This window comes from Hemiscyllium ocellatum, chromosome 9 (assembly GCF_020745735.1).
Source record: "Hemiscyllium ocellatum isolate sHemOce1 chromosome 9, sHemOce1.pat.X.cur, whole genome shotgun sequence".
In the NCBI taxonomy this organism is placed as follows: Eukaryota; Metazoa; Chordata; class Chondrichthyes; order Orectolobiformes; family Hemiscylliidae; genus Hemiscyllium; species Hemiscyllium ocellatum.
Genome location: NC_083409.1, coordinates 114,552,452 through 114,572,003, shown reverse-complemented (window position 1 = coordinate 114,572,003; position 19,552 = coordinate 114,552,452). Strand labels below are relative to the sequence as shown.

Sequence of the window (19,552 nt, the reverse complement as noted above, 5' to 3'; positions counted from 1 at the left end):
TCAGCCATGATCTCATTGAATGGAAACATTGAATTGAATTTATTGTCACATGCTCCGAGGCACAGTGAAAAGCTTCGTCTTGTGAGCAATACAGACAGATCACAGAGTTAAGTAGTATAGATAGTAAATAATAGGTAAACAGCGGCAAAACACAGGTACAGGTTAACGTTAAGAGTTTGTGAGGCCATTCAATATTCTAACAACAGTCAGGTAGAAACTGTTTTGAAACCAGCTGGAGTGTGTGTTCAGGCTTCTGTACCTTCTCCCCGATGGTAGATGTTGTAGAAAAACATTGCCAGGGTGGGATGGATCCTTGAGAATGCTGGCGGCCTTTCCTTGACAGTGGGCCTGGTAGATGGATTCTACAGATGGGAGGTGGGCCTTTGTGTTTGTCTGGGCCAAGTTCACCACTCCCTGTAACTTGAATGGACCAGTTGCCATTCCAGGTAGTGATACATCCAGACAGAATGCCCTCGATGGCACACCTATAAAAGTTGGTAAGGGGATTCGCCATCATGGCAAATTTCCTCAGCTGCCTGAGGAAGAAGCAATGTTGTTGGGCCTTTGTAACCAGTGCGTCCACATGAAGAGTCCAAGAAAGCTTGTTGTTGATGACCACTCCCAGGAGCTTGACACTGAAGGATAATAGTGTTGAACAGGCTGAATGGCCTACTCCTGTTTCTATCTTCCTGTGGTCTAACATGTGTCTAATCATTTAATTAACATTTAAATGTTTGCTTTCATATTTCCTTTAATGCATTGAATCATCCCAGGCTTCACAGGAAAGATCACCAAATTGATTTGGAACTGAGCAACATGAGTGTTTATTAAGATGGGTGGGTCCTGGTTAAAGCAGTTAGTCACAAGCAGCATCTCAATGGATCAGAGAGAGAGGGAGGGTGGAGAGATGGAGACAATCGCAATCCACCTTGGAGATCGTGCTGAGGCTCCAGCTTCTCCTGTTCTCTCAAGAGGGGAAGATTTAATCAGATTACCCGGATGGGATCCGGACTTGTAGTCCAGCAAGTAAGCTAGCTGTTTGTCAGGATGTCCAAGAATGTAGGGAGGCTGTGGAGAAGGTAGCATTGACAGGGAATACTTGCGGACGCAGAGATGGGCTCAAGTGTGTATACTTCAACGCAAGGAGTATCAGAAATAAGGTGGGTGAACTTAAGGCGTGGATCGGTACTTGGGACTACGATGTTGTGACCATCACGAAAACGTGGATAGATGAGGGACAGGAATGGTTGTTGGAGGTTCCTGGTTACAGATGTTTCAGTAAGATTAGGGGGATGGTAAAAAAGGAGGGGGGGTGGCATTGCTAATTAGAAATGGTATAACGGCTGCAGAAAGGAAGTTTGAGGGGGATCTGCCTTTGGAGGTAGTATGGGCTGAAGTCAGAAATAGGAAAGGAGCAGTCACCTTGTTGGGTGTTTACTATAGGCCCCCCAATAGCAGCAGAGATGTGGAGAAACAGATTGGGAAACAGATTTTGGAAAGGTGCAGAAGCCACAGGGTCATAGTCATGGGCGACTTCAACTTCCCAAATATTGATTGGAAGCTCTTTAGATCAAGTAGATTGGATGGGGCTGTGTTTGTGCAGTGTGTCCAGGAAGCTTTTCTAACTCAGTATGTAGATTGTCCAACCAGAGGGGAGGCCATATTGGATTTGGTACTCGGTAATGAACCGGGACAAGTGATGGGCTTGTTAGTGGGTGAGCATTTTGGTGATGGTGACCACAATTCTGTGACTTTCACCTTGGTTATGGAGAGAGATAGGTGCGCACAACAGAGTAGATTTTACAATTGGGGGAAGGGAAATTACGATGTTGTAAGACAGGATCTGAGGAGCATAAGTTGGGAGCATAGGCTGTCAGGGAAGGATGTGGTGGAAATGTGGAACTTTTTCAAGGAGCAGATACGACGTGTCCTTGATATGTATGTACCTATCAGGCAGGAAAGAAATGGTCGTGTGAGGGAGCCTTAGTTGACGAGGGAGGTTGAATGTCTAGTAAGAGGAAGAAGGAGGCTTACATAAGGTTGAGGAAACAGGGTTCAGACAGAGCAGTGGAGGGATACAGGATAGCCAGAAGGGACCTGAAGAAAGGGATTAGGAGAGCTAAAAGAGGGCATGAAAAATCCTTGGCGGATAGGATCAAGGATAACCCCAAGGCATTTTATGCGTATGTGAGAAACATGAGAATGACGAGAACGAGGGTAGGTCCGATCAAGGACAGTAGTGGGAGATTGTGTATTGAGTCGGAAGAGATAGGAGAGGTCTTGAATGAGTACTTTTCTTCAGTATTTACGAACGAGAGGGACCGTATTGTTGAAGAGGAGAGTGTGAAACGGACTGGTAAGCTAGAAGAGATACTTGTTAGGAAGGAAGGTGTGTTGGACATTTTGAACAACTTGAGGATAGACAAGTCCCCCGGGCCTGACGGGATATATCCTAGGATTATGTGGGAAGCAAGAGAGGAAATTGCAGTACCGTTGGCAATGATCTTTTTGTCTTCACTGTCAATGGGGGTGGTACCAGGGGACTGGAGAGTAGCGAATGTTGTGCCCCTGTTCAAAAAAGGGAATAGGGATAACCCCGGGAATTACAGGCCAGTTAGTCTTTCTTCTGTGGTAGGCGAAGTAATGGAAAGGGTACTGAGGGATAGGATTTATGAGTATCTGGAAACACACTACTTGATTAGGGACAGCCAGCACGGATTTGTGAAGGGTAGGTCTTGCCTTACAAGTCTTATTGAATTCTTTGAGGAGGTGACCAAGCATGTGGATGAGGGTAGAGCAGTGGATGTAGTGTACATGGATTTTAGTGAGGCATTTGATAAGGTTCCCCATGGTAGGCTTATGCGGAAAGTCAGGAGGCATGGGATAGAGGGAAATTTGGCCAATTGGATAGAAAACTGGCTAACCGTTCGAAGTCAGAGAGTGGTGGTAGATGGTAAATATTCAGCCTGGAGCCCAGTTACAAGTGGAGTTCCGTAGGGATCAGTTCTGGGTCCTCTGCTGTTTGTAATTTTTATTAATGACTTGGATAAGGGAGTCGAAGGGTGGGTCAGTAAATTTGCAGATGATACGAAGATTGGTGGAGTTGTGGACAGTGAGGAGGGCTGTTGTTGGCTGCAAAGGGACTTAGATATGATGCAGAGCTGGGCTGAGGAGTGGCAGATGGAGTTCAACCCTGCCAAGTGTGAGGTTGTCCATTTTGGAAGAACAAATAAGAATGCGGAATACAGGGTTAACGGTAGTGTTCTTAGTCAGGTGGAGGAACAGCGGGATCTTGGGGTCTATGTACATAGATCTTTGAAAGTTGCCACTCAGGTGGATAGAGCTTGTAAGAAGGCCTATGGTGTATTAGCGTTCATTAGCAGAGGGATTGAATTCAAGAGTCGTGAAGTGATGTTGCAGCTGTACAGGACTTTGGTTAGGCCACATTTGGAGTACTGTGTGCAGTTCTGGTCGCCTCACTTTAGGAAAGATGTGGAAGCTTTCGAGAGGGTGCAGAGAAGATTTACCAGGATGTTGCCTGGAATGGAGAATAGGTCGTACGAGGATAGGTTGAGAGTTCTGGGCCTTTTCTCATTGGGACGGCGAAGGATGAGGGGTGACTTGATAGAGGTTTATAAGATGATCAGAGGAATAGATAGAGTAGACAGTCAGAAACTTTTTCCCCGGGTACAACAGAGTGTTACAAGGGGACATAAATTTAAGGTGAAGGGTGGAAGGTATAGGGGGGATGTCAGGGGTGGGTTCTTTACCCAGAGAGTGGTGGGGGCATGGAATGCGCTGCCTGTGGGAGTGGTAGAGTCAGAATCATTGGCGACCTTTAAGCGGCAATTGGATAGGTACATGGATGGGTGCTTAATCTAGGATAGATGTTCGGCACAACATTGTGGGCCGAAGGGCCTGTTCTGTGCTGTATTGTTCTATGTTCTATGTTCTATTCCTCAATTTACCTGTCTGTTGGACTGCAGCAAACAGAAAATACTGCCCAATTTTCTGTACTTAACAAGAAATTGAAAAGACGTCAGTTTGAACTACAGGAAAACAAAGTATGAATGATCAACTTAGCTATTCTATTGTAACTATAACTCTCCCTTAACCCTTTCTGCACACAGAGACACACACAGAGACACACACAGAGACACACACAGACACACACAGAGACACACACAGAGACACACACAGAGACACACACAGACACACACAGACACACACAGAGACACAGATTTGAAGGCTGGAGCAAGATTACTGGGGAAAGACAGTTCAATAGGGATTGGTGCACAGGATTTGATGAGGTGTTCCCTTTTACTCCTTCCAAATCCTTCTAATCTCCAATCTCAGTATTCAGTGATTGTTTCAGTTCTTTGCTGAAGACGCAGTGATTGAGTTGACATGCTCATTTTTTAATCTTTTAGCCACTGTTTAAAGGTGGCAGGTTACTGCAAAAGGTGGGAAAGATTAACTATCTTTCAGTTCATGCTTATTTCACTGCAGAGAAAGAAAAAGGGAGATACAGTCTTTTGAAGTCTAGAGACTCCTATTTCTGTATTGTTCGCACACTGTATCCATTTGCTTAGAAGCCAGTCAGAGAGCTGTTATACTGATAACTCCTGACCTCCGCAACCAATCAGCATTGTGTCTCTGGGTGAAACTTGCTTTCTACAAACTACTGCTTGAACAAAGCAACAGTGGAAACACAATTATAATGATTTCCAGTAACTTGTCTTTGAAAGTGAAGCAGTCTTTTGTAGTCCTTGGTTTACAGCCATGATTTGGAGATGCCGGTGTTGGACTGGGGTGTACAAAGTTACAAACAGGCTATAGTCCAACAGGTTTAATTGGAAGCACACTAGCTTTCGGAGCGACGCTCCTTCATCAGGTGATAGTGAAAGATGAAGGAGTGATGCTCCGAAAGCTAGTGCTTCCAATTAACACCAGGTTATCATCCGACAGGTTTGTGATTTGTAACTTTGGTTTGCAGCGGTATCCTTTGCTAATTTGGGTCCATAATCCAATGTGAAGGGAATTACAAAGCTGTGGCCTTTGCAGGAGGGGCATCTGAACTTGGGGTCCAGGCAGCAGAAGGCAAAGCCGACATTTGTGAGTGACTAAACTCAGCGATACATAGCTGACTAGAATTAATACCTGCAACGATATTGAAAGGGTGGGGGTAGGGGGTGATTAAATAAATGGGGAGGAATGACAACATGGAGAGATTTAAAAATAGGGCTGAGACTTTCATTACCAACAGGAGCCGGAATAGTTCCGTGAACAGATAGCCGTAAGGACTTGGTGTATGTTAGGAAACTGGCAGTGAGAGATTTGCCTCAGTTCAAAATATAGAATATTATACGTTACTGAAAAATACCATTCCACACGTCATGACTTTACTCATTTCTTGCAAGAAGTGTATTTCTTTGAATGCTCAGTGATCTCTATCAATGGGCAGTGTTTGCCAAGGCTCTAAGAAAGTTGGTGGTATTGTCGATTTGATTTGCTACCAGTAATGTGGGACAAATTCAACAAGTCGCAGCTTGTACAGAGAGAATAGCTCACCAGCTGAGAGTGTTACCAATTTTTTCCATGTAATGTACAGTACTGTAGACATTAAGAATAGACTATTTGTTATCCTTTTTTTCCCAAGAGCAATCTTTGACATCTTGGCACATGTGCCTGAGTCAAATCATCATGGCTCAAGGAACGAGAAACCAATGAACAAAACACAAGCTGATATTTCTACTCAACTCTTATAGGGCATTACTGAGGGAGTGCAGTTTTATTAGAGGGTTACTTAGAGCACACTCAGCACTGACCCTCTGACAGTGCAGCACTCCCTCAGCACTGACCCTCTGACAGTGCAGCACTCCCTCAGTACTGACCCTCTGACAGTGCATCACTTCCTCAGTACTGACCCTCGGATAGTGCGGCACTGCCTCAGTACTGACCCTCGGACAGTGCGGCACTTCCTCTACTGACCCTCGGACAGTGCGGCACTTCCTCAGTACCGACCCTCTGACAGTGCAGCACTCCCTCAGTACCGACCCTCGGACAGTGCAGCACTCCCTTAGTACCGACCCTCGGACAGTGCAGCAAGTCTTGGATGCAAATTGTTTTTAATGGAGGGGAGTAAATGCAAGCTCACCATAGAGAGTGTTACAATAGCTGGGATGTGCTAATGACATTAGAATAACATAACCTTGATGTACTGCTGTATTAATCAGTGCAGGAACACTGACGCAAATCCTGTTGCGCACACCTGGTTGCTGTCAGTGTGTCAACTGGCAGCACTAAAAAGTTAGTTGGTTCGATACACACTAACAAGAAAGTTTAGGTTACTTATATTTGGGTCTGTACTGTCCTGTAACCAATTGCATATTTTAGTTGTTTCTGATTTATAATCAAGAAATTTCAAGAACTCAGATTCTGACCTTCCAAAATGAAGAATTGACGATAATTTATTTTAAAGGCACTTTGTTTATATAAAAATCAGAAGAATTTTGACGAGTATATGTAAGAAGTATTTCATTTCTTCATGTGGGTCTCCAGATGATGTCCCTGTGATTAAGGATACCTTGATCTTCCCCAGGTTGTGTAGAAACACCTTGCACACTGAATCTGGCTTAAGGGAGCAGCATTGATAAAATCCCATTGAGATTGTGATTGCATCAGTATTGAGTGACAGCATGAACTGTGGTCAGCAGATGCAGAGCCGGACGTGTTGTGGTCAGCAGGAGGAGGTCCAATCATGGTTTTAGTGTCGGGTGGAAGGGCACTGATCGAATCTCTTTAACTTCCTGTTCTTTGTATGTCACCGTGGGCGATAATCTGTCTAAAATAAATGACAAATAACACTACTTCCCTCTTGCAGCAGAACAAGGAACTGTTTCATTTAGCAAATTCAGAAAAGGCTGCAAATACTAACAGGTGGTAGTTAGAGAGTCCCACAGCACAGCTACAGGCCTTTTGGCTTGAACTGGTCAATGGTGACCAAACTGTCCATCCACTCTGACCCCATTTCTCTGCACTTTGCCCATATCCTTCTAATCTTTTCCTATCCATGTATTTGTCCAAATGCCTTTTAAATGTTATTAATGTACCCGCCTCAAACACTTCGCTGGCAGCTCATTCCATTTGCGTCCCAGCCTCCATGTAAAAAAAGTTGCCCCTCAGGGTTGCTTTTATCCTTATCCCTCTAACCTTAAACTAATGCCCTCTAGTCCTTGATTCCCAACCCCTGGGGAAAAGACTGAGGGCATCCACCCTATCCATGCCTCTCATGATTTTACACACTTCTATAAGATCCCCCTCAGTATCCTACGCTCTTTAAAAAAAAGTCCTGGCTTGTCCAACCTCTCCCTATAACCCAGATGGTTGAGTCCTAGCAACATCCTTGTAAATTTCTTCTGCACTCTTTCCAGTTTAATAACATCCTTCCTATAACAAGGTGACCAAAACTGAGCACAATACTTCAACTGCGGCCACACCAATACCCTGTACAACTGTAACATAACTTCCCAACTTCTATACTCAGTGCCCTGACTGATGAAGGTCAGTGTTCCTAAAGCCACCTTCACTGCCCTGTCTACCTGGGGCTCCACTTCCAGAGAACTGTGAACCTGAGCTCCAAGGTCCCTCTGTTCCACTACACTACTTAAGGCCCTACCATTTACCATGGAAGTTTTGAAAATGCAAGACCTCACACTTAACAATTATTAAACTCCATTTGCCATTTCTCGGCCCACTTCCTCAGCTGATCAAGGTCCTGCTGCAATTTCGGATAACCTTCCTCCCTGTCAATAATACCTCCTATTTTAGTGTCATCTGCAAACTTACTAATCATGCCCTGTACATTCTCATCCAAATCATTGATATCGATAACAAACAGCAATGGACCCAGCATCGACCCCTGAGGCACTCCACTCGTCACCGGCCTCCAGTCCAACAAGCATCCTTCCACTATTACCTTTTGCTTCCTCTACATTGGGGAGACGGGCCGCCTACTTGCAGAACGTTTCAGGGAACATCTCTGGGACACCTAGACCAACCAACCCAACTGCCTTGCGGCTGAACACTTTAACTCCCCCTCCCACTTTGCCAAGAACATGCAGGTTCTCGGCCTCCTCCGTCGCCAGGCCATAGCAACACAATGCCTGGAGGAAGAGCGCCTCATCTTCTTCCTAGGAACCCTCCAACCACAAGGGATGAACTCAGATTTCTCCAGCTTCCTCATTTCCTCTCCTCCCACCTTATCTCAGTCCCAACCCTCAGACTCAGCACCATCTTCTTGACCTGCAATCTTCTTCCTGACCTCTCTGCCCCCACCCCCTCTCGTGCCTATCACCCTCAACTTAACCTCCTTCCACCTATTGCATTCCCAACGCCCCTCCCCCAAGTCCCTCCTCCCTACCTTTAATCTTAGCTTGCTTGGCACACCCTCCTCATCCCTGAAGAAGGGCTCATGCCCGAAACATCGATTCTCCTGCTCCTTGGATGCTGCCTGACCTGCGCTTTTCCGGCAACACATTTTTCAGCTTCCTACCATTAATCCAATTTGCCAGCTCCCTCTGGATTCCATGCGATCTAACCTTCCAGAGCAGCCTACCATGTGGAACCATATCAAAAGCCTTACTGAATTTCATTTAGACTACGTCTACCACCCTGCCCTCATCAACCTTCCTGGTCACTTCAAAGAGCTTTAACAAATTTGTGAGACATGATCTCCCACTCACAAAGCCATGCTGACTACTCCACATCAAACCCTGTCTTTCCAAATACATGTATATCTTATCTCACAATCTTCTCACGTAACTCACCCACCACAGATATTAGACTTACTGGTCTGTAATTCCTAGGTTTTTATTTGCAGCACTTCCTGAATAAGGGTACAACATTCACTCCCCTCCAGTCTTCCGGGACTTCACCAGTGGCTCACGTTGACGCAAAAATATCAGCCAGGGCCCCTGCAATTTCTTCTCTAGCCTCCTACAGTGTTCTTGGATACATCTGGTCAGGACCAGAAGATTTATCAACCTTCATACATTCTAATACATCCAACACCACGTCTACTGTGATATGGACTGTCTCCAAAATATCACCACTAACTTCCCCAAGTTCCCAAGTCTTCATGTCTTTCTCCATGGTAAACACAGAGGAGAAATATTCATTGAGGATCTCACCCATCTGCAGATCTATACGTACAGGTTTGGCAACAACATTGCAGAGGGAAACAGAGTTAATGTTTCAGGTTTGTGACCCTTCATCAGAGCACTGGTACACTGCAGTTAGAGAAGCTGGTTAGTTTTATTCATGAGTTGGATGTGGGCATCGCTGGCTAGGCTGGCATTTATTGCTCACCCCTAGCTGCCCTTGTGTAAGTGAGTTGCCTTCTGAATTGCTGCAGTCCTTGGGATATTGGGACACCAGCAGTTCTGTTAGGACGGGGATCCTAGGATTTTGATTCAGCAATACTCAAGGAACAGCAGTACCTTCCCAAGTTAGGATGGTGAGTGGCTTGGAGAGGAATTGCGGGGAGTGGTGTTCCCATGTATCTGCTGCCTTGTTCATCCAGAGGTCATGGGTTTGGAAGCCGTTATCGAAGCAGCCTTAGTGAATTACTGTGGTGCATTTTGGCAATAATACACACTGCAGCGACTGAGTCACTGGTGAAGGAAGTGCTGTTCATTGGTTATACTACAAATGGCACCCTGAGTGATTTCAAAAGCCTAACACTGCAATATATTGTCTTACAGACCTCTGGCTACCTACAACAGCCTCACAGACAAACACTTGACAGGATATTTCAACAACACAAGAGTTCGGAGACATCTCCAGCGAGCTGGATTGGTGAGTGTCAAATATCCTCACTGTTGGCTGCTTCTTTCATCTTCCTCCCAGCTCTGAATGGTCCCCCTCCCCCAACACAAATTATCAACAAATTCATTCATGGGAAAAAGCCGGGATCCATGTCAGTCACTTCCTTGCATCCTGACTGTCATGTGATCCAACATTAATGGAGTTGTTGATCAATCACAGCAATCAATGGAATTCATTTTACTTTCACAACTCGGAAGCCTAATCCCCCAAAACACACTGACTAAAGGTGCATGCTGATGTATGCCGAGCCACTCGATGAGGAAACAGGCCAATTAGTCCACACCGACCCTCTGAAGAGTAACCCACCCAGACCCATTTCCTCTCTGACTAATGCACCTAACACTATGGGCAATTTAGCATGGCCAATTCACCTGACCTGCATATTTTTTGGATTTATCCTGCTGTTCACCCCCAGGGTTACTCTGTTTTCCCTGCAGTGTCGGAGGTTGAGGGGTGACCTTATAGAGGTTTATAAAATTATGGGGCTCATGGATAGGATAAATAGACACAGTGTTTTCCTGGGGTGGGGGAGTCCAGAACTAGAGGACATAGATTTAAGGTGAGAGGGGAAAGATATAAAAGAGACCTAGGGGGCAACTTTTTAATTCAGAGGGTGGTACGTGTATGGAATGAGTTGCCAGAGGAAGTGGTGGAGGCTGGTACAATTACAACATTTAAATGGTCTCGAGATGTTTATATGAATAGGAAGAGTTTGGAGGGATATGGGTCGGGTGCTGGCAGGTGGGACCAGATTGGGTTGGGATATCTGGTCGGCATGGATGAGTTGGACCGAAGGGTTTGTTTCCATGCTGTACATCTCTATGATTCTATGATTTGTCGTGAAGAAGCAAGCTTCTTCAGCATGTTTCATCTTTATTTATTCATGGGCATCACTGGCTGAGCCGGCGTTTGTGGCTCATCCTTTGATGCTGTTGAGAAAGAGGCAGTGTACTGCTGCCTTGAATTGCTCCTGGTGTCCATGTGTTGTAGGTGGGTGTATAATGCCTTTTGGGAGGGTGTGAGGGATGGTGGTATGTTTTTAAGTTTGGATAGTGAATCGCTTGAAGTTGCAGGCAGTAGTATGTGCTGCCCTTGTCTTTCTGGGTGTTAGAGGTCATGAGTTTGGAAGGTGCTTTTGTTGAGACTGTTGGGGAATTCCTGCAGTGTGTCTACACAGCTGATACTGACCAGCAGCAGCAGAGACAATGAAAGTGTGGCTATGTGGGGCCAATCATATGGACTACTCCATCAAGCAACTTGAGTGTTGGAACTGCGCTCATCAAGGTAAGGAAGGGGGAGTTTGTTCTGGCACAGGCATTGGAGATTCTGGAGATGCATTGCTCACTGCCAGATTCCCAGCCTTTGGTTGTTATAGCCACAGTACTTACAGGTCAGATTCTGGTCAGTGGTCACACCTCCTTAGAGCTGAAGCAACTAATTTCCCACTGTGCAATTTGTTCTTTATTGTGAATCATTTCACTCTCTCCAGCCCTCGGAATGTACACCAACCCCCCACTTTAGGAGTGAACCCCCCCCCCCCCCTTACTGGGGAGAGTTTTGAGGACCTTTTGGTCCAAACCCCCACATTTCTCTGGAACTCATTCCACTCTCCCACACATCTCCAATGAAGTAGAACCTGGAGCCCAAATTATACACAAATTAGAAGGAAGTGAAATTACTGCAGCCTCTATCCAATTTCTGCTGAATATGTGCGTTTAGGCAAAAATTCCCCAAAGTAGGCACACTCATTCAAGTGGTTAGTGGGCGGGTCATTAGTGACCACAACACTCATTAGTGGGCGGCACTGTGGCACAGTGGTTAGCACTGCTGCCTCACAGCGCCTGAGACCCGGGTTCAATTCCCGACTCAGGCGACAGACTGTGTGGAGTTTGCACGTTCTCCCCGTGTTTGCGTGGGTTTCCTCCGGGTGCTCCGGTTTCCTCCCACAGTCCAAAGATGTGCAGGTCAGGTGAACTGGCCAGGATAAATTGCCTGTAGTGTTAGGTAAGGGGTAAATGTAGGGGAATGGGTTTGGATAGGTTGCTCTTCAGCGGGTCGGTGTGGACTTGGTAGGCCGAAGGGCCTGTTTCCACACTGTAAGTAATCTAATCTAATTCATCTGGTGTAGGATGGCAGGTGTCGAGAAAATAAATACAGCTGTGCAAGATGCTCCCAGTGAAAGGGAAACAAAGCACTTGAGACTGATATAGGGGGTTTGAAATGGAAAACCATCATTGTCTGAACTTCACCTGATCTATAGAAAACTAAAGGGGAACCCCTTGTCTCAGAGAGTGGGGTAAATGTGGATCTCAACTGGTCAAAGTGAATTGTGTCGATACATTTAGAGGGTAACTGGATAATCACATGAGGGGGAAGGGAATTGCGAGATGTGTTGATAGGGTAAGGAACCTCGGGTGCAGGAGGAACTTTGTGCGAGATTTATGCTCCATACAAAGTGATGGGTTGAAGAGCTTGATTCTATGTTGTAATCGCTATATAAGTTGAAGTAAGTTTAACATTAACAATCCAAACTGTCTGATTGCATAAAACAATTTAAAGTAATTGATTGTAGATGTTGCTGGATAATGTTTTGTTTAAATCAGTGCTTTCCTGTGCAGGTCACAAAGAATGGAAGGATCGTGTCGGAGAAGGAATATCGTCTCAACGTAGTTCGAAAAGACCATCAGAAGTATGTGCGGGAGAGTCTGGCCCAGGCGATATTCCACAAGGTCCTCGAAATGGAGGTACAGAAGCAGCATGCTGCTAACTGCGGCCCAGGACTCCGTAACCAGCAACCACTCTCATCCATTATACATTTGCTTCTAGTTCAGCAAAACTTTGATGTGCAACTTCTGATCCTCATGGTCAGATTCCCCTCGCTGCCTCACTCCTCCCTTTGTCTGTAATTTTACTCAGCCCACAACCTTCCAAATTGCACTTCTCCAATTCTAGTCTCTGTGTAATCCACCATGACGTTGTAATGCTCCACCACTGGCACTTGTACCTGAATAACATTCTGCACAAGTATGCTCTAGAGACAACAAGGGACAGAATCACAATACTGTTACAATTCAGAAGGAGGCCCTTTCGCCTATCCTGTCTACACCAGCTGTCCCATGAACATTACAACCGAGTACCATTTGCCTGCCTTCTCCCCGTCCCTTGCTCAATGTTTCTATTCAAATAATTATCTGATGCCCTCTTGAATGTTTCAGTTGCCCCTGGCTCCACCACATTTCAGGCAGTCAATCCCAGACCTGAACCACTTGTGCCACTCTGCTTAGATTAGATTAGGTTCCCTCCAGTTGGAAACAGGCCCTCAGCCCAACAAGTCCACACCGACCCTTTGAAGAGTAACCCATTCCAGACTCATTTCCCTCTTACTAATGCACCTGACAGTATAGGCAATTTTAACATGGCCAATTCATCTGACCTGCACATCTTTGGATGAGGAAGGAAACCCACACAGACACTGGGGGAATGTGCAAACTCCACACAAACTCCTGAGGCTGGAATTGAACCTGGGACCCTGGTGCTGTGAGGCAGCAGTGTTCACCACTGAGCCACTGTGCTGTTTAATAAGGAGTAATGACCCAGATTTAGTTAACAATGTAATGGTGGATTAATAATCATCTAACAGAAATCATGACATAACATTGTTTTGATATTATGTTTGAAAGGGAGAACCAGCTTAAAAAAAAGTTCAGTTTAAGCGAGGATAAGGCAGCTAGTGTCTTCAGTAAACTGGGTAAATCTGTTCCTTGGCAAAACAGCAGAAAGTCTGTACGAGGTGTTGAAAAAAGCAATAGGTTGTAGAGAATTTAATGTCACACAGAATCAGTTTGTATCCCTTGAGTGCAAATGCTTTCCCTGCCAAAAAACAGCTTTGTGCAACTAAAGAGATAGATGGCAATGTGAAAGTAAATAAAAAAACACAAACCAAAAGGCACAAAAAAGGAGCAGATTTTTCTGGATCAGCATAATTGCATATCAGAGCAAAGGGTGAAAAAATGTATAATCAGAGCTGCAGAAATAGAACAGGAAAAAAAACCTCTGAGGGATGTCAAAATCCATACAAAATCTTTGTCAGATTATGTTAGGTAAAAGAACAGCAGGAGAAATGTGGGTTTTTTGAAAATTCAGTGGCAAAAAACTGAAAATACACTAATGGTAGACGTACTGAGTAATTATTTTCCTCAATGTTTTCTGTACAGGAAAAGGTCAGTTTAGTAGATTTGTAAAGAACACTATTATTGAATCAAGGCGTGAAGCTCACCAAAATTTAAGTAAATGAGGTGACAAATGATTTTGAAACTAATAGCACGAAAGATTGACAAATCCCCAGAAACCAGATGGTAAACATATGGTTTTAAAAGACCAATAGATCATAAGAAATAAATCATTCAACCCCTCGAGCTTGCTCTACAATTCAGTAGGATTCTGGCTGATCCAACATTCATCCCATCCACTTTCCTGCCTCCCTTTTAGCAGCAGGAGCGGTGAGATTGAGGACCGGGGGCTGCTGGGAAGGTAAGTACATCATATAAAAGCTTAGCCCATGCGTAGGCAGAGCACACGCTAAGCAGGAGCAGACACAGGATGCTGAGCAAATGAGGGAATATATTTAGGCAGTTGCTTTACCTGAACACTACTTAGGTAGTGTCTCCCACCATTCTCTTCCTCCTACCAAAAAAAAGGTTCCGTGCACCGATTTGGTTTACTGAAAAAGTTAGATCTCTTGTCAAGAGGAAGAAGAAGGCTTATGTGAAAGTGAGACTTGAAGGCTCAGTTAGGGCACTTGAGAGTTATGAGTTAGCTAGGAAGGAGCTGAAGAGAGAGCTAAGGAGGACCAGGAGGGGACATGGGAAGTCTTTGACAGGTAGGATCAAGGAAAGCCCTAAAGCTTTCCATAGGTACAATGGAATTTAAGAATGACTGCAGTAAGATGAGGGCCTGTCAAGGGAAATTGTGCATGGAATCTGAAGAGAAAGGAGAGACACACATGAATATTTTTCATCAGGATTCACACTGGGAAAAGACAATGTTGTTGAGGAGAATACTGAGATACAGGCTACTAGACTAGACAGGATTGAGGTTCACGAGGAGGTGGTGTTAGCAATTCTGGAAAGCGTGAAAATAGATAAATCTCCTGAGCTGGATGGGATTTATCCTAGGATTCTCTGGGAAGCGAAGAAGGAGATTGCAGAGCCTTTGGCTTTGATCTTTATGTCGTTATTGTCTACAGGAATAGTGCCAGAAGACTGGAGGATAGCAAATGTTGTCCCCTTGTTCGAGAAAGGGAGTAGAGACAACCCTAGTAATTACAGACCAGTGAGACTTACTTCAGTTGTGGGTAAAGTGTCAGAAAAGGTTATAAGTGATAGCATTTATAAGCATCAAGAGAGGAATAACTTGATTAGGGATAGTCAACACGGTTTTGTGAAGGGTAGGTCATGCCTCACAAACCTTAGAGTTTTTTGAGAAGGTAACCAAACAGGTGGATGAGGGTAAAGCCGTTGATATGGTGTATATGGATTTCAGTAAGACGTTTGATAAGATTCCCAATAGTCGGCTGTTATAGAAAACCCAGAAGCATAGGACTGAGGGTGATTTAGCAGTTTGGATCAGGAATTGGCAACGTGAAAGAAGACAGTGGGTGGTGGTTGTTGGGAAAAGTTCATCCTGGAGTTGAGTTACTGGTGGTGTACTGCAAGGGTCTGTTTTGCGGCCACTGCTATTTGTCATTTTTATAAATGATCTGGATAAGGACATAGAAAAATGGGTTAGTAAATTTGCGGACGATGCTAAAAATGGTGGAGTTGTGGACAGTGCAGAAAGATGTTGCAGGTTACAGAGTGATACAGATAAGCTGCAGGGCTGGGCTGAGAGGTGGCAAATGGAGTTTAATGTGGAAAAGTGTGAGGTGATTCACTTTGGAAAGAGTAACAGGAATACAGAATACTGGGCTAATGGTAAGATTCTTGGCAGTGTAGATGGAGAGAGATCTTGGTGTCCATGTGCATGGATCCCTGAAATTTGCCACCCAGATTGAAAGAGTTCTTAAGAAGGCAAATGGTGCATTAGTTTTTATTGGTAGCGGGATTGCGTTTTGGAGCCATGAGGTTATGTTGCAGCTGTACAAAACTCTGGTGCGGCCGTACTTGGAGTATTGGGTACAGTTCTGGTCACTGCATTATAGGAAGGATGGGGAAGCTTTGGAAAGGGTTCAGAGGAGATTTACCAGGATGTTGCCTGGTCTGGAGGGAAGGTCTTATGAGGAAAGGCTGAGGGACTTGAGGCTGTTTTCGTTTGAGAGAAGGTGGTTGAGAGGTGACTTAATAGAGACATATACGGTAATCAGAGGGTTAGATAGGGTGGACAGGGAGAGCGTTTTTTTCTCAGATGGTGATGGCTAGCATGAGGCGACAGAGCTTTAAATTGAGGGGTGATAGATGGAGGACAGATGTCAGAAGTAGTTTCTTTACTCAGAGAGTACTAGGGGCATGGAACGCCCTGCCTGCAACAGTAGTAGACTCACCAACTTTAAGTGCATTGATATGGTCATTGGATAAACATCTGGATGAAAATGGAATGGTGTAGGTTAGTTGGGTTTCAGGCTGGTTTCGCAGGTTGGAGCAACGTCGAGGGCCGAAGGGCCTGTACTACGCTGTAATGTTTGCTGTTCTATGTTTATTCACTTACTGGTCATGAATCTACTTGTCTCAACTTTCAATATACACAAGAGCTCTGCCCCCTCATCTCTCTGTGCCAAAGAGTTCCAAAGACGTTCAACCCTCTGACAGGAGAAATTCCTTCTCATCTCAGTCTTAAATTAGTGCCCTGTCAGAGTCATAGAGGTGTACAGCACGGAAACAGACCCTTTGGTCCAACCCGTCCATGCTGACCAGATATCCCAACCCAATCTAGTCCCACCTGCCAGCACCCGGCCCATATCCCTCCAAACCCTTCCTATCCTTGTACCCATCCAAATGCCTCTTAAATGTTGCAATTGTACCAGCCTCCACCACATCTTCTGGCAGCTCATTCCATACACGTACCACCCTCTGTGTGAAAAAGTTGCCCCTTAGGTCTCTTTTCTATCTTTCCCCTCTCACCCTAAACCTATGCCCTCTGGATCTGGACTCCCCGACCCCAGGGAAAAGTCTTGTCTATTTATCCAATCCATGCCCCTCCTAATTTTATAAACCTCTATAAGGTCACCCCTCAGACTTCGACGCTCCAGGGAAAACAGCCCCAGCCTGTTCAGCTCCTCCCTGTAGCTCAAATCCTCCAACCCTGGCAACATCCTTGTAAATCTTTTCTGAACGCTTTCAAGTTTCACAACATCTTTCCGATAGGAAGGAGACCAGAATTGCATGCAATATTCCAACAGTGGCCTAACCAATGTCCTGTACAGCCGCAACATGACCTCCCAACTCCTGTACTCAATACTCTGACCAATAAAGGAAAGCATACCAAATGCTTCTTCACTATCCTATCTACCTGCGACTCCACTTTCAAGGAGCTATGAACCTGCACTCCAAGGTCTCTTTGTTCAGCAACATTCCCGAGGACCTTACCATTAAGTCCTGCTAAAATTTGCTTTCCCAAAATGCAGCACCTTGCATTTATCTGAATTAAACTTCATCTGCCACTTCTCAGCCCATTGGCCCATCTGGTCCTGATCCTGTTGTAATCTGTGGTAACCCTCTTTGCTGTCCACTACACCTCCAATTTTGGTGTCATCTGCAAACTTACTAAGTGTACCTCTTAGCTCGCATCCAAATCATTTATGTAAATGACAAAAAGTAGAGGGCCCAGCAACGATCCTTGTGCCACTCCACTAGTTACAGGCCTCCAGTCTGAAAAACAACCCTCCACCACCACCCTCTGTCTTCTACCTTTGAGCCAGTTCTGTATCCAAATGGCTAGTTCTCCCTGTATTCCGTGAGATCTAGCCTTGCTAATCAGTCCCCCATGGGGAACCTTATTCTGAGCCTATGCCCTTTGGTTCTGGAAATTCCTATGAGGGAACCATCCTCTCAGCCGTCACCCTGTGAAGCTGTTACAAATCCTATCGGAAAGATGTGTTTCATTGAGATCCCCTCTCATTCTTCTCTACTCCCAGGAGTAGGATCTCAGTCTATTTAACCTTTGCTCATGAGACAATCTCTCTGTACCACCGATCATACCAGTTAACCGCAAAAAAAAAGCAGATGAGGACACTGCTGATGTCCCATCTGTAATCTCTGCTCAGGAATGGTTCCTGAAAGTCAGAGAATTGAGGGTTTCACTTCACTATTTAGAGAGAATGAGAGCGGGAAACTGGCAAATTCTAAACTGGGCATTTCATATATTGTGTGGGTGGGAAATTGTAGTGTTTGAGGCAGAGTGAAGCAATTGAACCTGTTGGACATTTTCAATCAGTCAATGAGAGCTGGCATGGATTTGTCCAGAATCGATCATGACTGATGAATTTTGAGTGACAGACAGGAGAAGGTCTGTGGGTGTTATATGTTTGGACTTGCAGAAGATATTTGATAAAATCCTACATGTGAGCCAAAGTTGAACCTGATGGAATTGGTTGACCTGGTTAGGTTACTGGCTGAGATGTCAGGAGCTAGATTAGATTAGATTACTTAAGTCCACACTGATCCGCCGAAGCGCAACCCACCCATACCCCTACATTTACTCCTTACCTAACACGATGGGCAATTTAGCATGGCCAATTCACCTGACCCGCACATCTTTGGACTGTGGGAGGAAACCGGAGCACCCGGAGGAAACCCACGCAGACACGGGAGAACGTGCAAACTCCACACAGAGTGTCGCCTGAGGCGGGAATTGAACCCAGGTCTCGAGCACTGTGAGACAGCAGTGCTAACCACTGTGCCACCGTGCTGCCCACATAGGGACCAACATTCTGACAAGCTGCACTACTAAGCAGCAAGGGGAGAGGAGTGACATCGCCTCCTGACCTCTGAGCCAAATGATACTGGTTCGAGTCCCACTCCGGGACATGAAAGACCAGATGCATTCATAACATGGCCAGGTGGGTGGAGAATCTCCCTTCAGATCCTTTCAGCAACACTGCTGACAGCAACCAGAGCGGGAGAATCTTACATGCACACACACCTTCCCAATCAGGTACTAGCACACAAAAGAAAAGGCAGTAGACTGTGGAAACAGGCTGATTACCTGTTCCAGGAAAAACCAGAAATAGAAACCAATGTAAGCACATGCTTTGCTTTCCTCATGCAACAAGACGCAACAAGAGAAATGAAAACTATAAGGGGGTTGAGGTCATGTTATACGAAACCCTGGTTAAACTACTCTTTCAGAACTTCTGGGAGCACACTTTTGGCATTACACCTTTAGTCATGGGAGGAGTGCAAATGGAATTATCTACAATTCTACCTGATTCCAGGTTTAAAATTACAGGGAGACTTTACGCACACGATGGTGGTTTTTCTCAGGATTGTAGAAGATTGAGTGAAAAATTAATCAGTGTTTTCACAGTTATAGTGGGAATAATGAGATGAATAGAAAGAAACAGTGTCATCTCGTTTGGAAATTGGGAAAACGTGGCGATATGGAGTTAGGTCACAGACCAAGGCATGTTCTCATACAATGACAGAATGGATTCATGAGGCTGAACAGCCAC

At 45.1% G+C, this 19,552-nt stretch overlaps 1 protein-coding gene across 1 annotated transcript in view; it reads left to right on the top strand.

The window, feature by feature from the left end:
* The window catches only part of erich3 (glutamate-rich 3), a 70,977-nt gene that overhangs the window by 1,064 nt on the left and 50,361 nt on the right, over positions 1–19,552 (top strand). The window contains exons 2-3 of the mRNA XM_060829627.1: positions 9,765–9,858; positions 12,507–12,632. Coding sequence (XP_060685610.1) covers positions 9,765–9,858; positions 12,507–12,632 — 220 coding nt within the window. The remainder of the gene's footprint in view (positions 1–9,764; positions 9,859–12,506; positions 12,633–19,552) is intronic.